Here is a 19,050-nt window from a genome sequence, read left to right as displayed (position 1 = left end):
CATCTCTTGGGATTTTTTTGTGCAGCCACATCCTTTCTCCAGCCCCAATGACACCTTCACTTCCGATAAGAGTGAAGGTAACTTACACCACACGGGGTGAGTCACCACCTTAGTGTTTTTGAACAATCTAACTTGGAAATCAGATACATTAATGTGATCTGGAGCTCAAGGCTTCTGAAAGGCAGCAATAAACCTTACTAAGTCACCGTGTTTCCTTCATTAACAAATAAACTGCCAAGTTTAAAAGTAATAATTAACTCTTTGCTCATACCTTTATGGATAGCAAATGAAATAGCAGCTGAGACATTAATGCAAAAACTTTTGTCCTCAGACTGGAAATCTTTCAGCCTCTGATATAAAGGGTCACACAATGCAAGGTTTGAATTGCTCGTCTACTGCAATTGGAAACGAGGTGCCCACTCCCTGAGAAAGCTGCTGACCTACCTCACAGTGGTAACATTCCACATGGTAATCCCTGTCCATGGACACAACCCGAATGGTTTCATCAGACCCCTGTAAGCATTCAAGCAAAAAGAGAAGGGAATTTACAAAGGATTACAGCAGGGTCAGACACATGCTCTCTGTAGATTGCTTCCTCCGACAATGTCAGTGTTGAGGTTGTGCATTTGGGCTGCTGGTTGGACATGACAAATAAATCCTGTCACCTGCAGTTATTTTCACAGGAAAGCATCATCCAGTGACTGCAGATGTTGGAAGAAGGGCTTGCCGGAGTCAAGAAGACGCTCAATATGAGTTATGCATCTTGCTCAACTTTATTAGTTTCTAACACTACTTATATAGAACCGATACACATGCATATTCGTAAAGCAGAAATACAATTGGTTAGTAGTCTCTAAACACGCGCGGTTCTCACACCCCTAATTATCATGACTAAAATAAGCATTCTATCCATGTAGCTAATTGTGTCGCTGTGCTTCAGCCTCATAGTTTGTTACTCCCTATATTCCCATACCGGTCCCTATCTTTCTTGGCCCTGCACCTGCTTTCCCAGCAGCTGTATCTTGTTACAGCCACGGCCTGTTGGCACAACATAATTACTTGGTCTCAGGATTCAAGAATAGCTCAAGGCCACCTTTCTTGTTAACTTCAGCACAGCAACTTCAGTACAATTCTGATTACAGGCCTATTCTAATACCAGGCCTGGATTGTGCAGATCTTCAGAGATTCTAAGGCCACGCTTCTGCAGCCATTCTTCTACATGCAGAAATTGTCTACGATGTAGCAGCAGGAATGTAAAAGTCTCTCTGACAGTCACATCTATCCATGCATTAATGATTTGGTAATTTCAGTATATCACAATTTCTCAGCATTTTGAATTAGTTTTGCCCAAGAGTCGCCTCCTCCAAGTATTAAAACAAGTTAGTCCCAGAGGGGTCACACAGAGGTCATTCACGAGTGCCACCAGCAATTGATTGACATCAAGGAAAGGTATCACGAACATAAAACTAGCAGCAGTATAACGCTGCAGGACATGAAAAAAGCCTAAGCCAGCAAGAATAAGCTTCATTATCAAGCAAAAGACGGGTCACATCTCAAGAACAGCCTATAAGCTTAGGCCAAAAGGTTGCACACTGGGGGCAGTGATCATCTCTCCCCATCTGCAAGGGCATGAGAAACAATGCCTCCTCCCCTGGGGGCATACGGGAAAAAAGGCTCTCACCTCAGAGGGCAGGATGGGAAGTCCACACGCTGCACACTTCGGAGCTAAAACTCTGGAAGAGCAATGAGAAATTGAAGACAAGTTATAGATCAACATAAAAAGAGAGGCCTGTATGTTCTTGGCTGTAAGATGAAAAGCTGCAGCTGTAAATAACATATCCACAGGAAAGCTTTGCATCCTGAGATCATAAACGCATTTCAGCATTGACTGTAAGTAATCCTTAGCACACGTTGCTCCATCAGGCAAAAAGAGACCTTACATTTCACACAGTGCCAGAAGAAAACCAAAGCCCCCTGCAAAATTCTTGGCTGCTACTGAGAGATTTGGAAGAGAGAATGAGGAGAAACTGGGCAGAACCATCCCCAGAAAAACATATCAAAAGAAGTGGCAGCTCTGGGGCAGGAAACCTCAGATAAAATACTGCAGGACTGCATGGTTCTTTAAGGCTTTATAACACAATGTAACATGATAAATAAATAACTAAATTAAACTAAATTGCAAAGACATATGCATCATTTCAGAGCAACAGTGGCACACGGAGGTAAATCTAGTTTTGGCACAATGCAGAACAGTTCCGGGGGCTGCCTGAGCAACACGTAATACCCTGCCTGCTCAGAAAATGGAGCAAGGAGCAAAGCAAGTCAGAAGGACACTCAAATTGTACGCAGCTCTAATATTGTAACTACCAGCTAAGAGCACAGCCGTTTTATCTTACTGTCTAAATGACAAGTGAGTCTTTAAGTGGATTTATCAGTCGTTTAATTTAGAGCTGGGTAAGTTCTGCTTTGCAGGCTCAGTAGTGATTCTTTAAAAGTGAAACTCTGCCCCTCAACTATTCAAAAAGTAACTCACACTGATTTCCACAAGCATTCAGTCTTACCTTAGAGCAGACTAATTTCTTACCTCACCGAACACTTCATGAGCACTATTTCTCACTACCTGTGCTTTGCAGAAGGGGCAGCTGAAGCCTAGGCGTTAAATTACTTCCTCAGAGTTACACAGGAGTCAATGACAGGACAAGAGGAGACATTAGGAATTTCTAGGGTCTGGCCCCATCCTCAAACTTCTAGCTTCTAACCCTGCCCCTGTTTTACTAATCCACACTTCCCAGCTAGCTGAAAAGCTAAATTAGCTTGTGGACCTCTGTTGTTTATTTTGTCCTTACTTGTGGTAATCTCTGACACAGTAGATTTTGTTTTCAGAATCTACGGTGAATGGCACACCATCCAGACACTCATTGCAGACCACACATCGGAAGCAGCCTGGATGATATGATTTCCCTAGAGCTTGCAGGATCTGTAACAAACCAAGAGACAGGAAAAATGCATGTGAACAGCCAATAAAGGTAAAAATAATAAACACACAGCTTTATACCAGACAATGCTGCATATTGATCAGCAGGGCTGTGTCTTTTTCTAGGCACCTCATCTGAAAAATGAATTAACAAGGATGGAAAGGGCAGCTTGAATCAATATATATCACCTGGTTCCAGAGAAATGAGTTATTAGCATGGGTAAGAGAACAATTCAGAGTCTCAGTCAAGATATTTAGCCTTACAAAGGAAAGAAGTGACAGAATTTAAAGGAAAGCAAAAATTTTTTGAGGCCAACAGGTAGACAATGCACAAGGTAATACATACCAAGCCAACAAAAGGAAATACATCTTTATATTCTCCATGAGAGGCTGCAACAAATACTATTGCCAGGTTTTCATAATTCCTTAGATATCAAAGACCTTTGTACTTGCTAGCCTGGCTTTCTAATTAACACAGATCATGGAAACTGTGTTGAACTCAATAGCTGCAATTCACCTGCTAGCTTTGGGGCAGCAATTATGACCTAGAATGCCATGGTCCATCAACTGAGCGATACTTCGGAGTATAAAGTAGCTTTTCTCACTTTATATGCTTTCCAGTGTAAACAGGAAAGCAAAGACTATTAACAATAAGCATGAGAAAATCTTGGAAAGCGTGCTGTGAACTGACCATCCAGAAATTCCTAATTTCTTTGCCTCAGCTGTAGTTATACACCACCACCTACATGATCATGAATTTGTCCCCCTCTGAACCACCCAAAACTGAACGCTGCCTGGTGCTGGCTAAAGGCCAGCTGATCCCCAGAGCTGTGACCTGCTTTGTGCACATCTTGAATGGATGATACCTGTCGTAAGCTCATCAGAACCACCTGCTTCAGCAGGATGTCTGCACATCTACCGAAGAGTTTGCAAGGACTTGGGCAGATCTGAACAGAGGTCTGGATCACATACTCTGGGTCAAACCTGCTTCCCACAGTATCAGCACCCACAGAAAATGACAATGAGACAGTAGCTTCATCCTGAAGACACAGGGGAAGCCACAGCTTGGCTACAAGGAAAGACAGGCTCAGCAGAGCCATGCCGATCCTCCACAGCAAAGGACCACTGCAGAGGCATGGTGCTTCTGAGCAGGAAGCACCAGCAGATTACAAATACACTGTCCAGGAAAGCCCAAAAGGGGATGAAAGAGCTGAAGGCTCTATTGTTCAGCACGCCCTGATGACAGGCAGAGCAGCCTCTGCACCTCACACAGCAGGGTGCCAGCTTCACTTCTCAGCAAAAATCAACAAAAGCCTTAGTGGATTTTTTTTCTGCCACCAATCTCACACTAGACAGACTACCAGATGATAACAGACAGCACTGGGTATGAATATATTTTGCTTTTGATGCATTCTTCTAAAAAGCCGTGGGATTTTTTTTCTCCTAAAGCAATTATCACTTACCATGTCCATTATCAAATGACCACAAATGAAACACCTGTCAGCTGACTGCTGGAAACCAGAATACTGCAAGGACAAAAACAGAATTCACTTAAAATTTCACAAGGCTAGTCAAGCATAAACAAAAGTGCATTGCAGGGTGTTATTTGCACGGCCATTTTCTATACTTCTTCCACAAGCTAAACTATCCAGTGCTTTTTTTCAGTACATAAAGCTGTGGATGGATCCCCAGGGGATGTTCTATAAAGACAGCAGACTTCCAGTGTTCAGAGGGAGTACGAGTTCCTGTAACTTCCAAGTCCGAAATTTAAATTTAATTAGGTATAAAAGTAAATACCATAAATGCACATGCAAATAAGGCATTTACTGATCAGACTTACATGCTTATTTGATGATGTGAATCTACAAGCCAGGAACTACTTGTGTTTATCACATTCATATCACAATATCTGTATATATAGGCTTGGGAAACCAAATTCTTCCTTTGGTTACACTGTCATAGGTCTACCAAAGCTTCTCCAAAGTCAGTGGTGTTGTCCCAGCTCCCTGTTAGGGTAACAGCCACATTTGGCCCAGAGCAACTTTTTTGGTGCTGTTGCTGAGATCTAATGGTGAGGAACAGCCTGTCACGTCCATGACATGCACCTCAGGCACAACACATCCTCTGTCTAAGGTTTCAGTCCTGTCTGAAGGGTGGAAAAATGAAGTGTTTTATACACATTTAACAAATCTTTCCATTTTCAGCTTATATAGAATATACTGATGAGAGCAAAGATTAACTCACTTCTCTCTGACAGAAATTACTAGACTTCTCAATAAGTGGGCAAATATGACTTTCTCAAGTCCCAATGAAGGCTTAATCTATCAGGACTCACGGCAGAAGGGTATATGGCTTTTTATCTCCACCAGCCAAGGACAGGACTGTGGGGCTGCTTCATGCTCAGGTACGTTCACACAAAACCCATTGAGGGCAACAGAAAGATATTTATTAAGAAGCCCAAGCAAACCCAGTTCATTGGAAAGGGAAATTCACTCATTCATTCTTCCGTAGCCATCCTTTTCACTCCTGTCTCCACAGCACAGCCACAGAGACATGCTTTGAAGGAGCCACCGCAAGAGATTATGGCTTCAACTAGGGGCTGTGTGCTGCAAAACCATGGCCTCCCAGCTTGGCTGTTTCCAGCACCACATGTGGGCAGCCACCATGGTTGGGGCTGGCCCTGGGTTAATGGTGGAGAGAAGGGTCTGGCAGAATGCCGGACTAGAGCTGTGTGAAGCACAAGTAAAGCTGACAGGCAGAAAGGCTGCATGTCTGCCGGGGAGGCTGAGACATGCCAGCACAAGGGTCAGCTGCATGCTTACCAGGAAATCTTCTTCACAGAACACCTTGCCATTGACAAAATAAAAGGCTTTTCCTCTCAGCTTTCGACCTGAGGAAAAAATACAGAAAAAAGAGAAAGGTCAGCAGAGAGCAGGGAGAAGACAACAAGGACATCCAAGCACAGCTGCTGCACAGCTGTAGAGAAGCACCCAACCCAGCACGGGTCTTCCCAGTCTCCAGCCCAACTAACCCCGTCTCCTCTTCCCCTCGTGATGGCTGATGAATGCCAATCACTGGATCCAGGTAACAGTTCCACCTCTGGGTGGGAGGGGGTAGCTTTGCAAACCTGGACCACCTCCTGGCAGATTACAACATGAAATAACAACCTGGTGGCCAGAGCAAGTGAGGGTACTCTGACTCACACTGGAAAACAGCCCAGGAGAGGAGCAAGGAGGAAAGCAGAAAGGGCATGCAGAGAGTGATCCATGCTTGACGTCCCTCCTCAAAATGTCACACCAATGCTGTTTCACTAGAAGGTGCTTTCAACCGGCAGCTGCCACATAAGCCACTGAAACACCCAGCAACCTGGTCTTCCCCCAGCAGAGCACAACACTGGAGCGCTCACCACCAGCATGTTTGTTACTGCAGCTGCCAACAAAAGTTTGAAACCATTTAAAGAATATTTTTTTTCGAACCAGAACACCGTAACAGAAAGAAGATGACAAAGGTTTTTCCAAGAAAGCACTCTACATATGGGGAAGATTTATATTTACTGCAGATTTTGTATTTGAGCCTCATATTCACCATCTGTTTTCAGTTCCACGTAACTATGGCAATGCATGCTCAGGCTGCTACCACTTCTCCTAAACGCCCTGCCTTCCCGCCAGAGAAAAGGGCCAGATTTTGTTTGTTCATAAAAAGCTGCTCCTATCTCTTACTCTTTGCAGCCCAGTTCCCCTATTCAGCCAGGGGGTTGAATTGCAGCTGGGCACCAGAGCGGCTCTGCCCGTGCTGCTGGGCCAAGGAGCCCCAGACACATGCCTGGAGGCAGCAGCACCCCGGGCAGGGCGAGCAGGCTGCCCGGGCACAGCCGGAGCTGCGTGCTTTCAGGAACCTGCCAGGCGTTGCTGGAAGGGAATCAGAACTGAGACAAGGGGGCCCCCAGAAGCCTCCTGCTTGATATGCTACACGTGGCAAGCATCATTAAAAAAAGTGATCATCGGCTGCCGGGTGGATGTGGACGACACGCAGGACTGGTCTGGAGGTCACATTTCGGTGCTTTCTGGCATGCACCTACCTGGCGGCCTTCAACGAATAACCACGGTGCCTGCAAAGCTTTAAGAAAAGGAGGAAGCCAAGTAAAACCACTTCGGTAAACTACAGTTTTTACTGTCTCCCGAGCACGCCAGAGGGCACTCTCCGGCTGGGAAACAGCTCCCGCCGCTCCTTGGGAAAGGGAGATGCTCCGGTGAGGTTTTGCCATGAATTGAGCCAGCCCAGCGTTCCCCAGTGACCCTCGGTGCCCTGGCCAGGTTTCAGCCAGCCAGGCAGGCGGAGGCCGCGGCAGCTGCTTCTCAAGGGATGAAGCCCCGTTTGCACATGCAGCAGCTTCGCGGTTAAGCTGCAGGCGTTGCTCAGCCACGTGTTTACCGGCAGCGCGGGAGCCAGAGGCACCCCAGCAGAGTCCTCATCCCCCACCCCCCTCTAACCCCCGCTGGGGACAACTGCGCTACCCCCAGCGCTACCCGGAGGTCAGAGATGAGTCGGGGCACCAGCCCATTGCTGCAGTGACGCAGGCATCGGATGGGACATGGAAGAAAACCCAACAAACCCAAAAGCATCCCACTCCGATTTCTCTCACCCACCCTGATGCTTTGCCAAGGTTGCCAACACTGAAATAAAAGGTACTTGATCTTGGATGTGTTAGCTTTGTGGCTCATAACCCAGAGCGTGTATTTGTAAGATAACCCCCGCTCACGCCTGCCCATGCACGGGGAAGCCCAGCACGCTCGCCAGCAGCTGCAGAGTACCAGCTCCTGAGGAGGGGAAGGAGAAGCATGGGGACACCCGGGATTTGCAGCACCCTTGTCAATGGTGGTCCTAAGCAAGTTAACAACAAGCGTAATATGCCAAGAAATACCCCTGAAAATCTCCCACTGATTTAAATATACCATTGGGATTTGGTGCTCTTAAAAATCAAAAACAAAAACCGTTTAACTTTGATTTTAAATTCTGCAACAGTGTGAGCTGCAGTTCAGTGCAATAAGCAGGTGCCCAGACAACTTTCCACCTGTACGCAATGCCTCTCCTTAAAGACAAGCTGGCAGTGGTGAGGAGCCATGCAACGAGGAGACACTCCTTTGGATGAAGGCCCTGGCTGGTGCATGAGCAGCAGCCGTTCAGCAGAAGGGATGAGGTTTGGATCGCTGTCACCACACCACTCTTCACTGGTGACAAAAAAAAACATCTGCCAGCCATTCTGCACCCGGTGTATTTTTAACCCCATGACATTAGCAGGTCAAGACTGATGGCAACAGACCTTCAGAAAAGGTGCCACAGCCAGCACACTGCACCTGGGCTTCTGTTGTACACTCTTTCAGCAGAGGGATAAACCCCTTCTTTATAAAGGATTTATAATCTGGCTGTTGGCATTACGTGGGCCCATGAAGAAGAGATGCTGACACCAAGAACACTTTGAGGGAAGGGCGGAATGATTTAATTACTTTCTTTAGGAAAGAGGTGGTCATTTTAAGTATTTTTAGCTCCTTTCCACGAATCTCTTTAAGCCCCTGTCAGAAACGTAACTGGAAATTTGCCAAAAACATGGGTAATCAGGTAGCCCTGCAACCACTGCAGGAGTGGTGCATGCAAACAGGGCCAACTTCTTTCTCTCAGCCTCTCCCTGCCCACATCAGAATGGACTTCTCCCAATGTTCCTTGGAGGTAAGGAAGCATCTCCTCATCATACATAAGGGAAAGCAAGATGCAGGAAAAACTCACTTGCCCAGGCTGTGGCCACACCAGTAAAACAAACAGCACTGGGACTGCCCCACAGCACAGAACAGCGTGGCAGTGGCTTCTGTCCCTGCGCTGAGCTCCCTGCCATGGACAGTGCCTTAAATTAAACAAGTCCCTCTCAAAAGCAATACTTCTGACTGTGTGCCTGCAGAGGCTGGCATACATTTCACTTGTTCACAGGGATGCTGTTCACCGAAAGGAAGGACTGAGAACGTAAATGGCATGTAAGGAATCACACATTGATCACTGCCTGGTTCAAACATACATCACTATAAACATGCATCATGATGACTACAGAGACCATATCCTTTGATAAACCCATGAATATCAATGCATGGCTTGCTGCTTTCAGGATCAATTGCTCTGCTACATGCCTTAAGCTGCTGGCTCCTGACCATATTTCACTTTCACTTCACCCTGAATTTAGCTAATCTCTCACCCCCAAAAATTCAGACAACTAAAATTCTTCAGCATTTCAACCCTACCCTCTTCACTCCTTGTTAAAACCTTTTTGTTCCTCTCCTCACAGGAAGTTTGAGCCCTGAGTTTTTATGTACTGCTCATCCCTAACACATCTGTCTGATCTGTTTAGCTGTGGGACCTTCAGGATGACCTCGAGGTCATTTCAGCACCAATTTCAGAATATTTCAAGCTTAGTCACTACTGCCTCTGTGCTAAAATAAACACACTTTACTTAGCAGGTGATAATAGGCATACCATCAGGCTCCACTCCCAGGATGCTGGTGCTTTTGCCTATCATTTTCTCAAATGACAGCTCCCTCCTTTTGAAGTTCATAGGGAGAGGGATTTGCCAGGGACTTGCAACGGTCATAGGAGAATGCTGGGAGATTCATCATTTGCTTGCTGGGGACCTGGACCCAACCTTCTCTTTTGAAGTTGCTTTTCCATTATTTATTAAAAAGACAATGAGGTCACAAACCCATGTTCAAAGACAAGAGATTGCTTTCAATGCATGTAATGGTACAGGGCCACGTCTGGATCCCAGGGCTCTATGGGGATGCACAACCAGGACCCTGCCTTACTGGGGAGGCAGTGTGGACCTCGCTTATCACTTATCTAAGCACTGTGGAGCTCCCTGCGGTATCTGCACAGCAGATTGGTAAGAATCACTGCAGACCAGCAGCTGCTTCTTGGTCCCTTCCATGCTGACAGCCCTGGGCCTCTGTCATTATAAAAATCAGTCCTTCTTAAACAGCACCACAGCTGTAAGATAAATTTGGACATGTGATCACTAATGGCAGGTTAAATACAAAAGGATTCCAGGTTTTAAAATCACTGGATGTAACCTCCTGACACATTAGTGGGACAGCAGGCTGGAAAAAACATCCATCTAGCTTCTAAGGATTGAAACAAGCTCCTCCTCAGTTCCAGGTGGCTCTGGGTCAATCTGCAGTCCTTACCCTAGTTTTATTTTCTCCCATGTAAAGCTGCAAGGAGGTTCAGATCAAAGAACCTACTCTGGTCCGTGCACACCCTGCAGGCAGTACAACAGGTGCAGGCAGAGCCCAGAGACCTTGGCTCCCCCATTCCATTCAAAAGTCCCTGCTGCCCACAGTTCAGCATTACGTGAGACCCACCAGTCCCCAGCCAGCACATGCATTTTCGGAGCCCTCCATGGATAATCTGCTGACAGGCAGGATGGTGTCTTACCACGTGCAGCAGACTAGGTCAAGCATCAGAGAGCTTTACTTAATTTCTGCCATCTGTCCCATTTCTGTTGGCCACCATTAAAGCAGGATGCAGCACTGAGACTGACGTAGCAGTGTCACTATTCCCAATCCGCTCTTAAACTGGAGTTGCAAGAAACGGTCACTTAAGATGCCTGCACATCCTCCAAATCAGGTAAATTCAGAGTGTGATCAACCAGCAGTTATCCCAGGTCAGACCAAAGCTTTGGTGAAACTGTGGGCAAGAGGGTAGGGTATCTGTTAGAAGAAACTGTGCTAGGATACAGTAGTAGCTCCATTACCATGTAAGATGTTCAGTCTGTCTTTCATCTATACCAGCTGTACTGTACAATTGCAAAAAATGCCTTCTGTGCTCTCACCACACACTTGAGGCAGTAAAAAAAAGAACAACCACCAACAAAAAAAACCAAACCCACCAACTTTGAGAAAAAGATCTAATGTCTGCAAGCCAAAAGCATGTTCTGGCACACGTAAGAGGAGGTCAGCTGCCTCTAACGGCAAAGAACCACAGGTGAAGTCAGAAACGGTTCCTCAGAGGGAAACACTGCTAAACCACAGTAAGCCACACACAACTGAGCAGCATCTCTCCTTTGCTGACGGCAAACCATTGCAGGAAGTCAAATGTTTTTCTGTTTAGGGAAAACCTCTAGAAGCTTCAAAATTCAGAGGTAAGATAAAGCCACCCTGGGACAAAGCAGTACTATCTGGCGAGTCCCTGCTGAGGTACCAGTTTTCAATCCAGTGCCCAGATGCTCTCTGCACCACTCGGGATAACTGCCCTGTTCCCCAAAACACACCCAAACTAGGCTGGCTCCCCACCCCATCACCCACCGACTGTCACTGAAATGTGTGGAGGCTCAGAGGAGGAAGAAGGAGAAAGCAATCTCTGTGTCCTCAGTGAATGCAACTCTGCATCAAAACTATAAGAGAGCAATTTTTAAATTCCTCTAGGTATGGAAGAGGCCTTAGTGCTTACTGAGCCGCTACTCAGAAGATTACTTACAGGTACCACTAAAACATCGTAAGAAACCCCCTAAAACCTTTACGGCACAATTAACCCCATGTCTATTCTTAACAAAAAACAGTACTTTGAATATGACATTATAAAGTAAAAAGACCAGAAAGACCGGAAATGTATTCCATTAAAGGTTTCAACCTTTTTTCTCACATTGTCCTAACGCCTTCAGAATTTCAGCCAGTACTAAAACACACGCAGCTGACTCAAACTACTAGCATACTGACAAAGCCCTGACCACATCCCCTGTTGTGTGAGCTGAACGCTTGCACCTTTCCAGCAGGGATATCTACTGAGGACACCTGGACCATGCCAAGGCCCCTTCAGCTCAGACCCCGAAGCGCTACCACCCTGAAACCTTGGCCAGGAGAGGAACAAGTACTGCATCCTACCGTGAAGGCTGCCCTGGCATTTCTCACCTACAGCAAGCACTTCTTGTGCCAAACAGTGGGGATTTCTCACCAGTGAGCTGAGAGACCGAAGACAAGAAGTCAGCAAGAACAAAGCAGGAATTTAGACTGGAGCAGAAACACACACTGATGCCTTCCCTATTTTCCAAACTGTAAAACCAGGCATATCTGAATCTTTTCTGACACTACTTTTGGTAATTAAAAAAAAAAAAAAATTACTACGTGGGCTCTGGCATGATAATTTTATTGAAGGGATGCTGAGGAAGGATTACCAGCAATACTTTGCACACTGCTTTGAAGATCTGCACATTTCTCACATGTGTCAACCAGTGTAGCGGGTTTATATCTAACTACAGGCAGTAAAGTCTGCCTCCACCAGAAAAGCTGGCAGTTTCTGCATCTGAAGATAACCATACACTCACCGTGGGGAAATTCACTTGGCAAGGCTGGCTGTCCTGCTGTCTGGGATTAAGTCACACTCACAGAAAAAGGCAACTTTTTACTTGTAGAGTTATTTAGTGGTGCCAATAAAAAAAAAAAGACACGGCCTTGTTGTTCCAGGGGTTACGTACCAATACAGGGCATGCTTATTCAAAGTAATTAGCCCGAAGACACCAAGAGCTGCATTGCTCTAAGTAGCCATGCTTTATAATCACTGCAGCAAGACTAATTAGCCCGAGCAGAGGGCTACGCTCGCAAATAAAACTGCTTTGACAGCTTAGCTACCGCGTTTAGTAAATGACCCTTGATACCTCTAAACACAACTACATTGTGAAATATTAAATGAAAAATACATATACCCAGAGAGTAGCAAGAGACAACCAGCTTGTGTGATTTCAAACTCTGCCACTGGAGCAGCAGCCTGTTACCCTTACACAGACATCATCGTTAATCTGAGTTTACAAAAAAAAAAAAGAAAAGTAATGCAGTAATGTGACATGTCAAAGGTCGAATTCTGTAATCTGGCAAACATGCCAAGTTTCCACCTCTTTGCAATAAGGGGCCAAAAGCTGGTCCTTGTTTTGGCCCTTCCGTAGTTCAACATCAAATCCTCCTTCAAACTACCTTGCAATCAGTTCTTTCTTTCTGACTTCCTTCCTTGCCTACTGATTTCCTTCACAGTCATCACTGACACTTCCCTTGCACTTTTTTAGATTTCAGATTTCCTCTGAGGACCAAGTAGCTCAAGTACAAGACCCTTATGGTCTGAACTACGCTTCTAGCAGAGTTTTCCAGGCAACCTGTGGCAGTTGGATATACGCCTGGCTGAATCCTAAATTAAAAACTAACACACCACAATAGGTTAGAGCAATACTGTCTAGTTAAATCTATATCATTTATAAGGTATTTATATGGGCATATATATATTTACTACCCAAATAATAAACACTGACATCTGGAAATACCTGCATCTTTTGTGTTCTGAGGAGGCATAAACTAGTGATTTAACTTAAATGGTTAATATGTAACAAACCATTTGATAATTATAACTGTTTGCCCAACAAAGTTTAAAAAAAAACAAACAAGACTGAAACAGACACCTTCAGCTTGCAGGAAATAGCTGTATGAGTTTCGAGGATGACTTTTTTTTTTTTTTTAACCTACTTTCATGGCCCTCCTGTAAAGCAAATATAATTTATTACTAATCCTACAGAAGGAGCCTGAAGTTTTTTCCTCTCTCTCTGCAAAAAGCTGTCTTGTTTGTGCCTCTGCCCTGTAACAAACATGAAGACAAATGAGAAATTTATGCCAAAGTAATAATTCTAAATCTGTTGTTTTGACCTCTAAGCCAAATTTTCTGCATTACATGCCAGTGGCTCAGATAAAACAGTACATTTTTTTTCCTGACAACTGAACCCCGTAATGTATGTGTAGCTCTGCTCAACAAACTGCTTTATCATTTATCTCTGAACATATGTGGTATTGGGAAACAAGGGTGTAGGAAATTTGGCACTACGAGGTATCACACACCCCTCCTCCTCAGACCCTGTTTTCTGTGTCAGGGAGCCAACACACATTTGGACACAAATTCGACTATAAGCAAAATTAGAAATCCCCCCTAAAAGGAGAACAGCAGGACAGCAGATATAAATATCTGGAGCACAATATGCTTTACCTTAATAGGTAATTTTGTGTATTTTATTTATTGGACTGGAGATATTCAGTGTTCCACCAGAGCAGAAATTTTAGGATTGAAATCATGAGCAACCTTGACTTCTCAAAGACAAATTTGCACTGGATGGTGTCCAAGATGAACTCCACTTGACCTCAAAAGCACTGTGTTTCAGCTGGAAACCAGAGTTTCCATATAGGCTGCTCAAGATGTGCTTTGCAGCTAGATAGACAACACCATCCGGACAAATATTTTGTTTCCTAGCAGATAAAACGGTCTCCTCACATTTACTGCAGTGGCACAGATGACAGAAAGCCGGCAGCCCTCTCTGGGTGAACAACAGGGCTGTGTGCCCTTCATCCCCGCAGCAGCTGATCGTCTGGGGGACTGGGAAACCACCTCGGTCTTTGAAAAGAGGGATTCCCCTCGGGTACACTTGCTCCCTGAGCGCAGGGCAGGATGCTGTGTACCACCCCAAGCACCAGTTAAACAGCCGCAACACGAAGAGGCTTTGATGAATCAGAAAGTCAGCCCAGCTTCCCCGTTCCAGCACAACAGGCCAGGCAGCAAAGCCCTGCAGCAAGAGACTGCAGGGGCAGTCCGTGCAGGAAACACCCCTCGGACTGGAGGGTTTCTCGTGAGCCTTGCCACTCACAGAGCTGCATGCACAAGAGGGAAACACCGCTGCTGCAAGGGCCCCCCTCCAGCGCTACCCTCCTCCCAGTGCTGGGAATCCCACGCCACCACACACCCTCCTCTCCGTCCATCCGCGTCACCCTGCCGCCCACTGCTGCGTCCACCTTCCGCCTTAGTGCGGCCGCTGCCCCAACGGGAACAACTTGAGCTTTCATGAGTCACTACTCTCCTATTTCCCATTCTCAGCCTTTTTCAGGCTTTTACCAAATACTTGTGATTTAAGGATGGAACCCTGTTTTCTTCCACAATATTGTTCTTGGCTTCCTGAGCTTAACTCCAACATTCCCTCAGAGCATTCCTTACATGAATGTAGAATTATATTCCTTATACATGATAGTAGAATTACATGATAGTAGAATTAGGCTTTTGATTACGCTCCCATGACTTGCATTCCCCTTTTTTATCTTGTATGGAAATACAGTATTTTCTACTCACGAAAATATTATTATTGCTCCCCATCCTTTTGGGTTTTTTTTCCCCTACCATTTTCCCTAGATTTTTTTTTCCTTACTTCCTATTTGAAACCCGTTGCCCCAGCACATCTCCTCAGCATATTTATCAGCTACAGCCAGGGTAAGAGCAAAAATTGACTTCACTTTGCTAAAGTTAGCTTCTTTCCATCCATCTAAGTCACCTGACACCCACACCTTTTTGTCTTGCATTGGAAGTCTTTGGAAAGGGCTTCCTTTTAGAATAAGCAGCAAATAGCGAACAGTGTTGAGCCTTCACAAACCCCCCTCATTAGAAATGGGATTAAGCTATTTTTTAGCCAAACACAAACAAACATAAATGGAAGTAACCACTGGTACCTCTGCAACTGCAAGTACCTCTCGCGCTGGTCTCCAAATAAAGAAGGTAAAATCTGTTCTAAAAGGAGGATTGAAAGTGTTTCTTTCTAAAGCACCAGTTGCATGGTAGTAATTTTAGAAATTCAAGACAGCTCGAACGTAGTGCTGGATTATTTTTAACAGGAACTTTGTGTGAAAGGGCAGCTCAGAGGCTGCCTGGCCACAGAGGTTGAGAGGTCTCTGAAGCAAAGCCCGGGCTGCAGCCACGAATCCACTCTACAGAAGATTTCAAGTTAATTTACAAGAGAGGACAAAAGAGCAAGTTGTTGACTTCTGAGCCTTTAGGGAGCTGCCACTATGTGCAAACACCACTTTTTCTTTTCAGTTTTCCCGCCTTTGGTCAGTCACCAGTGAAGTGCTCTACTGAAAACATAGGTGAGGCAAGGCAGCTGGTGTTGGACAGCTGGGAAATGAGCACAGTTCAAGGTTCAGCTATTATTAAAAAGTATACACATCTTTCTATATTTACTCCCACTTTACAGCTCCAAATAAAACACATGCAGTCCTGATGAGTTTACAACTCTAAATACAATGCAGGAGAAAACCCCTAAGACTCATCTGGGAAAACCAAACTCATGCATACAAAAGCATCAGATGGATATTTTTTTTCTGCTACCACATATACAGCTATGTTTCTTAAAATATGCTATTAACCCTAGAGTTAAACATAACAAACCAGGAAAACCACTGTCTTACAATCACAGCTGTGATTTGAAATCAAGCGTGCTGTTCCTCACCCCAGTTCCATCACAGACGTCTTTGAAAAGCTGCTTAGGAGGATCCATACACTGCAGCGCGCTGTACGCTCCAGCAAACTTTAGATGTGGGTCTGACAAGTGGCAAAGAGGTCAGTGGGGCCAGCTGGAACTATTTACCCTGCTTCTCAGGCAGATTCCACAGAGGCTCATCATCACTGCTCCCAGCCTGATACCTCTGGCATAATAACCAGCTCACTCCCTGCAATAACCAGTGAGCAAGCTGGCAGAGACATGCCCCCCGGTCTCTGGGCACAGCTTCATTCCTCCGAAGAAAGAACAAGCAAGATGTGTAACCTGAGTCGTTCTCATCATCATTTGACGCCTTGACTGCAGGTCCCTCAGAAAGGCAAAATGATTTTAGAGTAAAAGTAATGCACACGAAGAAAACACCATCACTGGACCGACGGCGCAGCAGTTCCACCTATAAAGGTGTCTCTGGCACTCGCAGAGCCCACTGCTGGCACCTGCGCCCTGCCTGCACTCACGGCATGGCACCGGCCCGGCAGCTCTCCCTGGGGTCTGCAGACTGAAAGACCAGGATGGCTGTACAGTTTGCCATGACAAACAACAAACATCCATGTGCTAACTAAGGCATATTCACTGCCACTTTGAAAAAATACTCTTACAAGCAAGAAAATGTGGCTGTAACTGTGAGGCAGAGGAATGAAAACAACCACCCCCCTTACCACGGCCAGCACAATCCAAAATATCTTTTCTACATGCCTTGCAAGAATCCTTTAAAAAAAAAACAGCAACCACCACCATCAAGACATACAGCTGCAGCAGACTCCAGCCGGCAGATAATTCAATAACCACCTCCTTTCTTTTCCCCTTTACACCAGAAAAATGTTGAGCCCAAAGAGTGCCCCAGGGCCCCACACCGGGGTACTCACTGCAGGCTCCGCAGGTGAAGCAGCCATCGTGGTAGAGGTTGCCCATGGCCTGACAAGCCTGGTTTGCTCCATACACCCCCTTGCTGCATTTCACACAGGTGCCTGGAAGAGAGAGGGAGACAAGAAGTCAGAAGCGGGACTCAGTGAGGCAGCTGGGGTCACTGGCCAGGTGACCGCACCTGTAATTCAGCATGGTAGCTCAGCAGCTTAGGACCCAGCAGTTCACCAAAGCCATAAGATGTACACAACATCGGCGTCACCCACCCTAAGAGATGCTATTAAGAGCAGTCAGGATGGTCATCAGACCCCCACAGCAAAAGCCTTCTGCAAACAAGTAAACTGCACAAGAACAGCCCTGTCTGGCTACAGCGACATCTCCGTCCTTCCCCAAAACCTTTATATACATTTAAAACCACTTTTAAGGACCCTCCCAAAAGCTGGGGTGGTAGTAAGTGATACTCAGGGCTGTTCACAGGCCGACAGTTTCTGCTATGTATTGCATAAAATAAGCTTGTTGGTTGCAACCAGCGTGAGCAAAACACACCTCTTCACTTAGCCCCTTTAAGTGTATTGATTTCAGACCCTGGTCGCATCTGCTGAAGGCCCTAAGGATTTCCCACCAAAACAGAGCTGGACTACCTGACACCTCCCTCCCTCCCCTCTGTCAGTCACATCTGAACACAGACCCAGTGTAGGCACTACGTACTGACTACATATCCTGCCCAGATGTTCCTCTGGCCTCTTGCAGGACAAGGCAAGAAAAAAGTCAGTTTTAAGGAGAGGACACCCACTGGTGGCAGCGGCCGAGGTGGGCTGATACTCAGGCAGCCCTCGGGGCAAAGGAGAGCCAGGGAAAGCACATACAGCCAGCTTCTGGCTATAAGCTGTCCCAAGTGCAAGTCCAAGCTGCTCCTCACAACCAGGCTTTTCCGTCAGCACCATCACCTAAAGAGCAGGGTCAGCTCTGGAGCTCCAGAGGAGGGACATGACCACGTTTAGCTCTTCAGCTCACTCTCTTGCTGGCACAGCCAAGCTCATTTCCACCAGCGCTCACCCCAGTGTGGGGCTCCAGCCCAAACCCCAAGCCAGGCAGAGAGCAAAGGGTGAGGACTTCCACCTCACAAGGAAGCCTCTGCTCTGGGACCCTCCAGGAACAGACCTGCCTGATGGGGGATGGGAATCGTGGCGATGGGGCAGATGCGCCGTGGTGCAGGTGAAGAAGTGCAGGGAGAAGATTTTAGCACTGCAGGTTCACAAAGGGCGTTGACCTAGGGCCTCTCAAGTCTCACATTTTCATCTAAAACTATTTTACTGAGTTTCACACCCTTGTCAGCATCTGCTAGCAGGACCTGCTCCCTCCACCTTGCAGGGAGAAACGCAGCAAGGCCACCCAAAGCCACTATTAGTGGCTGCGGAGAGAAAGTCCTTGTCCAAGGAAAATGATACATCAAACCAGTTCACTTACTTCAGGCATTATACTATGATTGCCACAGACTGGTTTTAAAGCAGCATCACCCTTCAACTACCTCAAAACAAGCAAGTTTAAGCCCTGTTTAAGCAAATAAACACAGTTCTACCCAGGACAGACAGTGTGAAGGACAAACAGATGATGTGCTTCTGCCTCTGGTTTGATAGGACCCTGCAGATGTGACTTCATCTCCAGGTCTATCCTTCCACTGCTGCTCAGTCCCATTTACACTGGTTCTTAAACTCCCTGGGGCAGGGACTGTCAGTCACGTCTCGTTCCTACTGGGCCAAGAAGAGGGACAGTATCATCCTGCTGGAGATCCTTAGTCATGCTGCGGTTAACAAAACTTCACTTATTTTGGGACACC

At 46.1% G+C, this 19,050-nt stretch overlaps 1 protein-coding gene across 1 annotated transcript in view; it reads right to left on the bottom strand.

Annotated features, from left to right (window-relative positions):
* Positions 1–19,050, bottom strand: part of LIMD1 (LIM domain containing 1) — a 31,081-nt gene that overhangs the window by 2,036 nt on the left and 9,995 nt on the right. Inside the window, exons 2-7 of the mRNA XM_040591405.1 lie at positions 17,216–17,317; positions 5,797–5,864; positions 4,438–4,500; positions 2,847–2,977; positions 1,682–1,733; positions 445–513 (exon numbers count right to left, since the gene is read on the bottom strand). Of these exons, the coding sequence (XP_040447339.1) occupies positions 445–513; positions 1,682–1,733; positions 2,847–2,977; positions 4,438–4,500; positions 5,797–5,864; positions 17,216–17,317 (485 nt within the window). The remainder of the gene's footprint in view (positions 1–444; positions 514–1,681; positions 1,734–2,846; positions 2,978–4,437; positions 4,501–5,796; positions 5,865–17,215; positions 17,318–19,050) is intronic.

This window comes from Falco naumanni, chromosome 4 (genome assembly GCF_017639655.2).
Source record: "Falco naumanni isolate bFalNau1 chromosome 4, bFalNau1.pat, whole genome shotgun sequence".
NCBI classification, from domain to species: Eukaryota; Metazoa; Chordata; class Aves; order Falconiformes; family Falconidae; genus Falco; species Falco naumanni.
The sequence above is the reverse complement of the archived record's forward strand: the minus strand, read 5'-3'. Positions and strand labels throughout refer to the sequence as shown.